The sequence below is a fragment of the Arctopsyche grandis genome, chromosome 10, assembly GCF_051622035.1.
Source record: "Arctopsyche grandis isolate Sample6627 chromosome 10, ASM5162203v2, whole genome shotgun sequence".
In the NCBI taxonomy this organism is placed as follows: Eukaryota; Metazoa; Arthropoda; class Insecta; order Trichoptera; family Hydropsychidae; genus Arctopsyche; species Arctopsyche grandis.
The window spans coordinates 6,327,518-6,335,858 of NC_135364.1; the positions used below are offsets into that span (position 1 = coordinate 6,327,518).

General features: G+C 35.0%; 1 protein-coding gene across 1 annotated transcript; it reads right to left on the reverse strand.

Moving 5' to 3' along the window:
* Positions 1–486: 486 nt before the first annotated feature.
* LOC143917669 (uncharacterized) lies at positions 487–3,851 on the reverse strand. Its single transcript, XM_077439251.1, has 4 exons — positions 3,691–3,851; positions 2,783–2,907; positions 735–747; positions 487–586 (listed from the first exon to the last, which is right to left on the reverse strand). The coding sequence occupies exons 1-4, from the start codon at positions 3,849–3,851 to the stop codon at positions 487–489; spliced, it is 399 nt and encodes a 132-aa protein (XP_077295377.1).
* Between the last annotated feature and the right edge of the window lie 4,490 nt (positions 3,852–8,341).

Here is an 8,341-nt window from a genome sequence, read left to right on the forward strand (position 1 = left end):
GGCTCACTCTTCATCTCGCATCTTCATCTGATGCATTGAAGTCACTAAGACGCCTTCAATCGAGATGCGAATTTTCAAATTTATTTGTGTGCGCAAAAGAAAGGTAAACATAACATAAATACAGAACAGTCCCAAAATCATCCCGATATATTGGATAAATTTTGACAAAAAATACATCCTAAGATATGTATATTGCAGCCAAGATTTTTTTGCATATAAAACTATTACATATGAATCTTGACAGGATTTTTTACTTTATTTATGTACGTAGTAAGTTTTGTGATCATGCAAAAATTTTATCTCCAGATTTTGACTGATTCGAACTCAGAATCGATCGTTGATCACGTTTTCATGGACTAGAAACAATGTATGTTAGTATGTTCGTATGTAAGCATGCATATATGAGTAGATATTTTGGAATTTTTTTAACACTAAGTCCTATCAAACTAAAACTTTGTATCCGATAATGAAATGCTTATCGACATTTTAGGCTGACCGGAAGTGGTACCTTTCCTTATAATATGTGGGTGTCCTCTTTTTTAAGTTTTTGGATTCAATTATCTCCCAAGGCACGCAATTGATCGGACTGAATTTTTTTTATCTGTTATAGGTATGATAAATTACATAAGATAATATTTCTACTTCAACCGGAAATATTACTTTTATTCCGAAGTTTCAAGGCTTTTTAGGTTTTTCTCCGAAACCTTTCAGTGTATTGAACTGAAATTTCGTACCTAAAAGTTTTAGCTTAACATAAAACAACATATAAAATTTAGTGAGTATCCGTCAACCGGAAGCTTACCCTTTTTCAATTTATCTTCTACTGTTTTTTTCGACCCTTTAAATATGTGTGTTCTTCACGCGAAAATTATAGGATAATCACAAAGTCTGCTAAACCGGAAGTTTTTTTCCACTTAAAAAAGTCAAAAATGTTGTGATCATACACACATTTTTTCCACACTACTGAACATATCAAAATGAAAGTTTATATTTGGAATCTTCATGTACTTATTTATAGTTGTTAAGGTTTTGGATATAATTGGTAAACCGGAAGTAGTGGTTTTTATTTAAATAATATTTAATTATTTTATTTTGACCTCTTAAATTATTTCTATCTTCTTGATATTTCATGTTTAAAATATTTATAGTGATTTTAAGTAATAAAAAAAAATTGAACAAAATCCGACAAACGGAAGTAAACCTTTTTGTCTTGTGTAAGTTTCCCTACATTTGCGCTCAATTTGTATCAAAAATGCTCTCATAGGATTTTTTGTGTGAAAGTCATTGTCGAATTTTATTTTTCATATTTCTTATATTTTTCAAATACATCCATAAAGTAATGGGTTATGCTCACCCGAATTTTTAAAATTAAAATTACATATACAGATGAAAATAATTGCGTACCAGCTAAATATTATGGATTGCATCTCTAATTTCTTAAAAACGTGCTCAAAATACATCGTAGTCATTTCAAAGCAACCGGAAGCCGTACAATGTCATTTTCCACCTGTCATACAATTAGATGTTCCATTGCGGTGTTAAAATCATATTCTATTTACGTGTATTTGAGGGCACTTTTAACGCTTCTTTTATAAACATACATATGTATATATTCCAAAATTGAAAATAAACTTAGTAAGCGACTTAAAATACGTTTATAATTTACTTAGGCTTTATTTTTATATCTATTTGTTGGCTTAGGAAAAATTCTTACTTTGAAAGGATACTTTTTTTTAAGTAATCATCAAAATATGAAGATCCTATTTTGAAATATAGGTAACGATTAACTTATTTAATCTCTCATGGGGAATTTAATTTTACCACACTATGCAAATTCAACACATTGAAGTGCATAATACCAATAAAACAACGCAATCCAAGACTTACATAAGATATGTAATATGCTTTTGCGACGGTTCAGTGCGGATTTTGGAACGGTTTCAAATCCTATTTTAGCCAGTTGTGGGAGGGGTGAAGGGGGTAGCATTTTAAAGTAGTAAAAAACTCGGTAGCTAAGAGGGTTTAAATTGTACGAATGTCGTGGTCTAGTTTTCATTTACAACATCAGAATTGTGGTTCAAAATTAGTTCACGACTCCAATATACAAACATGTGTTTGTATATCGTGTTTCCTGTCTCTGAAATGAAACATCTGTTCACGCAATGCAATTTATAATCAATCAATTAACGCTGTCGTTTATTATGTAGCCAAAAATCTATAAAATGACAATAACATATGTATAATATTTTAGGAACATCGTACATACATATGTAAAAATTTATCGCGATGATACAATAATTTTCAGGCCTCATCATAAATGCAAATCAAATAGAGCTCAATGGATCGCCTGATCAAAACTGAACTGAGTCTTCGGACTGATTCGGTTATCATTTGATTGCTTATCAGTGGGTGTTCCTCAAAACGAATTCGGTTGTAGTTGCACGTGCAGAATGCATATGTTTGGGAGGTCGCACGTGTATGCATATCCATATGCAACTGACAAGTTTCTCATACATTTATTCAAATATAGGATTCGTTATCGATCACTGTCAAGCAAGGATAATATATCACCAAAAACACTCCAGGGCGTGATTTTTGGGACTGCGTACCATGTATATGAGCTAGGGGTGCTGCGTTTGTTTCGCATGTTTAAAAGTATCTAAAAAAACATATACCTACCACGTTTTACTCAGTGTGTTTTCGCCCTATCTATCATCCATCTCACCCTACACATTTTTTTAAATTTCATCCTTCAGGCCAGGCCTTCCTTTCATCCATTTACATTCTGTCAGGTACCATTCTAGCACTTCTTTTGTCCACATTTCGTCCATTTCTCTAGTCACGTATCCCGCCCATTGCAATTTCAATCTCTTCACTCTCTCAACTATATCGACTACCCTTGTCACACTTTTCACCCACGTATTCCATTTTCTATCACTTCTCGTTACTTCTTTGAGTGCATTAGAATTTGTGTAAAATCTTGCCCTTAAATATCCAAGTTTCCCTTCCACCCGTCACCACTGGCCAAACAAATTGCATAGATATATAAATAACTAGTGTTGTACACGATGAAATATCATCGCATGAGTGTTGGCGTATTAAGCTATTAAATAAAAAAAAATAATAACTATGTCGATTCTGTGTTCGATCCGCACGCAGTAGAATTTTTTTCAAAGATATATTTTATTTAATATTTATATTTAATTGTTTAATATCAAAAAATTACATAATAACGATATAAAACACCAATAGCAAAATTTATGAATTAATTAAATAAATTTTCAATAGATGGCGCTAAATGGTCAGAAACTTGCCTAGAGGAAACATTAGTAGCAAACAGTATACAAAGAATTTTTTTCTTTCGTTGCCATATTTGTATTATATTTGTACATATTATTGGCAGTATTTTAGATGTGATGTATTATATATATATATGTATGTCGAATCGAAACGCTTATTTAAGTACGGGAGCGTTATCGCAGATACACACACGGACACACATACAGAATAGCGTTATTATATATGTATATGATGTATGTATGTTTTTAAAGTACAATAGATCAAAGAGTTTATAGGACAGATAAAATTATGAAAACTTTGAATATACAAGGTAAAATCGCTGACATTCAAATTATATTTATAGCAAATTTCATATCAACAGCCTAATAAAAATTTACGATTTGGAAAAACTTGTAGTTTTTCGGAGGCTCGGCTGTTTTCCTCCGTTTAAATTTAGCCTTAATCTGCCCGCCAAATATTGCCGATAAAAATAGGGAAAAATGGGTCTCATAATTTAATGCGGTCGATTGCTTTTTACGCGGACGTATAATTATGCCAGTTTTTGGATGCATCGTGCCGCATTCGGGTTTTCATGCCATTCCGTACCAACAATACGTCGTGGCACCGAATTAAGCCTGCCTGGTGGGTGGGTGGGTGGAGGGATGGGGAGGAACCATTTCTGTTACATTATAAATCATAAAAACCCCAAATTGGAATAGGCCAGCAGATACTCCATCTATTCAAAGATACGTAGAGATACGACGACGACGACGCATCGATCCGGGTTTCGGGAGCGCGTCACGAAGGGGTTAAACTTATACACGACGAGAAGACGCAATAACTCAATGGCGGCACGCAAAACCCCATTTGTGTGGCATTTGCCGAAATGTATGGAAGATGGCGGCCGTGACGAGAAGATTGACGTTAAATTTGTTGGCAACACTGGTACGCACGCAGCGCGATCTCTCGGGGACGGTTCGGAAGCTAACTTGCCACCATTTTAATCTCGTGTTTAGTTAATTTATTCAAAATGCGACTGATTGGAAAATTTTCAAGCTAAAATACTCCTGAGTTGGAGAATCGTTGTATGTATAATATTATATATATGTTTATATCTAGTACTAGCTGAACCAGGCAAGCGTTGCAATGCCACAATAACGCATACAATTCCTGTTCCTGTTCCCGTTCTTGGTCTCGTTCCCGTTCCCATTTGTCGGAAAAATGCAAACAACAAACACGTTGCTCGCGACGCGAAAACATTTGAAATTATAGTGTTGCAATGACACTCATTCCCGTTTTCTCGTTTCCGTTCCCGTTTTTTTTCACAATAATCTTCCCGGACATGCATACAACAAATTCTGAAAGTTCTATCTTAATCAGTTTAGTGGTTTAGGAGCCTATTCAAGACACACACACACACACACACACATTCATTTTTATATATGTACTAGCTGAACCCCGGCATGCGTTGCAATGCAATAATAACGCATGCAATTCCCGTTCCCGTTCATATTCCCGTTCCCATTTGTCGGAAAAACGCAGGTAGCAAACACATTTGAAATTATTGCGTTGCAATGACACTCATTCCCATTTTATTTTCACAGTAATCTTCCCGGACATCCACACAAATAATCCTGAAAGTTTCATCGTGATCGGTTAAACGGTTTAGCAGCCTATTCGAGACACACACACACAGACATTCATTTTTATATTATCATCATCATTTACAGCCATTCGCCATCCACTGCTGGATGAAGGCCTCTCCAACACGCTTCCACTCGTCTCTGTTTTGCGCAACACTCGTCCATCTCATTCCGCACATTTTTCTAATTTCGTTCACCCATCTTCCTTGCGGTCTTCCTTTTACTCTTTTGCCTTCTCTCGGGTACCATTCAAGCACTTCTTTTGTCCACCTTTCGTCCATCCTCCTAGCTACGTGACCCGCCCATTGCCATTTCAATCTCTTCACTCTATCCACTATGTCCACTACCCTTGTCATATTTCTCACCCACGTGTTCCGCTTCCTGTCTTTCCTCGTTATGCCAAGCATACAGCGTTCCATACTTCTTTGAGTGCATTGGATTTTATTTAGCATCTTGGCTTTCAGTGTCCAAGTTTCACATCCATACGACATCACTGGCAAAACGCATTGATCAAAGATCCTTTTCTTCAGGCAGAGTGGCATTTTTGATTTAAAAACAGCATTCATCCGTCCAAATGCACTCCATCCTAATTTCATACGTCTCTTTATCTCTTCATTTTTACTACCAGACATGTCAATTATTTGACCTAAATATAAATAATTATTTACTACTTCTACTGGTTTATCATCTAAGGGGATGCTATCAGGCATGCAATAACTATTAAACATTAGTTTAGTCTTATCTACGTTAATTTTTAATCCTAATTTTCTACTTTCCCTGTCCAGCTGTGTTAGTCTGATCAGTAGGTCAGCTGAATCACGAGCTATTAATATATACATATATAATGTAGATATAGATGTTGTACCCGATGAAATATTATCGCATGGGTGTTGGCATATTAAGTTATTAAATAAAAAAAATATAAAAGAAATGTGTCGGTCCTGTGTTCGATCCCTACACCTCAAATACCCTTTAAATATATTTTATTTCATATTTATATTTAATTGTTTAATATTAAAAAACACCTATATATAAATAATACAAAACATCGATAGAAAAAATAATTAATTAATTAATTTAATAAATTTTCAATAGGTGGTGGTATATTATTTCTAAATTATTTCGGGCTATTTGCCTAGCGGAAACATTCGTATCGAACAGTATTCGTATTCTTACATTCGTAAGTTGTTTTGTTGGAAGCGGTTTAGTTTACGTACACATGTATGTCGAATCGAAACGACTATTATAGTATGGCGAGCGTTATCTCAGACAAACAGAGACACAGACACACAGACGGATGTATGATGATATTGTTACGTACGCCGCGGATTAAGCGAATAGAATCCCAGAGACTATGTGATCGTTCAAGGGTTATCTGTTATCGGATTAACTATGTAAGTGCTTGCACTTACTTCCAGGATTATATCTGGACTCTAAGTGCGTTTAGGCTAAGCAATGACCGTTACTAGGCTTTTCTCAGAATCGGTACGGGGAGACCCAATGTCGTGGAAATACATATCCGAATACGTGACTATACAACAGGTAAACAGATTAGACGTCCTGAGAGATCGACCCTTTATAAGGCGGTACGTAGGCGATATCAAGTCATTCTGGACTGAGCAGTGACAGTGCGTGTATCTCCTTAATCATCAATAAATGCTGTGAAACGACTGTTGGCCTTTTACTTGGATCCTCCACCCACCCCTACGCAACAATATGATAAAAATATTTATTTTAACAACTAACGAACAAATGTACATATGTATATGACATAACTCTGTTTGTATACAAATGTAAGAATATTCATAGGGGGGGGGAGGGGGGAGACAGTACGATTTAACACTTACCACACTGTGATGGATAGCGAGTGACCAGTACTTATGTTGAATTCCATTTCTCTAAATGTAGTCTTCATATTTTTATGTATTTCTCATCAAAACCTCTATGATTAAAATTACTACTCCATAACGAGATAACGCGCGAGCGCAACTTGCATCTGACAGTGGATCCTGGCGCGGTTTTGTCGCCGAGCGGTTTTTGCTGGCGTGGTTTTGTCGGAATGAGGTTATATCTAGAGGTAGGATAGCCAAGGGGCCACTCATTGTTCCATTGTTGTAAATCCTTTGTAAAAATGGTTCGGCAAACCTTTAACAATGCATTTACAACATTTGAACAATACGCAGCACCTTCTGGGTCCGGGCTTTAGACACTTATATCTGTTGCGGTTTTGTCGTGGCGCGTTTATGTCGGCGCTCTTATGTCGGGGTGCTTATTGACCGCGCGGAAAAGTCGGGGTATGGGGTTTGGTGTACTATTTAGTGGCACCTTAACATAGACCGAAACCCGTAGACGGTTTTGGAGTCTGGAATCATAAGATAAAGCCCCAGGGAATGTCGCCCAGTTTATGTTTATGTATTTAATTGTAAATAAACAATCTATTTTATTAAATAAATTCAATTTTTATTTAATCATACAAATGTATAGGTTCATATTCATGTTTGTTTGAAGGCGAACCTTTTGTTCTAATGTAATTATAGCATGACAAAAGACCCAAACCCGATTATTTCTTTGATAGTCAAAATAAAAAAGACCCTCTTTCAAAATTATACATATATAAAAACTTATAATAATGGGCTCTGCGATTTATCTGCACCTTTTTTATATAAAAACTAAGATTAAGATGGATTTATGTAAGCAAATAAATGGTTCGCGGTCAATGTCTTGGCCACCCTTAAATCAAGAATGACGTCAATTCATGCAAAAATGTAGGCGATTATAATTTTATGGATTTTTTTTATGAGCTATGTACATGAATTTTGAGCGACTCGAACTATACAGGGTCATTCGAAAAATATGCGTATTTTAATATTGTACAATATATGTACATAAATATGTAGTTTTTGTTTTTTGAATTAGTAATATTTTTTTCACCGAAAGTCAATTTAACAGCTAACAGCTGATTCGTGCTTAATTTATGTAGAAATTTTATTATTTATATATTTATTATGTATTTTTTTTACTATTTTTCAATAATATTGCTTTTATTATCTATACATTATTTATATGGGCGTTGGGAATTGCACTATTGTCCCTATCGTCTAGAATAAAATGTTATTATTATCATTATTATTAGATGAGCCATGTTTAATCAGTTTATATTTCAAATACCGAGCGAAGCCGGGTAAAACCACTAGTAAATAATAATAATAATAAATTAATCAATCATAAATAAGTAGTCTTTGTCCAGGAATCAGGGCGTTTTGGGTCTATTTATAAAGCCGGAGTGCAAAAAGAAAAGGTTCTTCATAAAATTTAACAAAGCACAGCAAAAAATTAACAATGAACGGCACGCTTCCTATCCGCCCTTTAGTCATAGGCATATACAATATGAAAATCTTTCACAATTGTACTCCGGTCTT

What these genes read in the sequence shown, in the direction of transcription:
- LOC143917669 (XM_077439251.1), bottom strand. Translation starts at nt 3,851, where the DNA reads ATGCATCCAAAAACTGGCATAATTATACGTCCGCGTAAAAAGCAATCG. An exon ending in GAGCCTCCGAAAAACTACAA is followed by an intron (nt 2,908 to 3,690) that starts GTTTTTCCAAAT and finishes GTGGGTGAAAAG; the next exon opens with TGTGACAAGGGTAGTCGATA.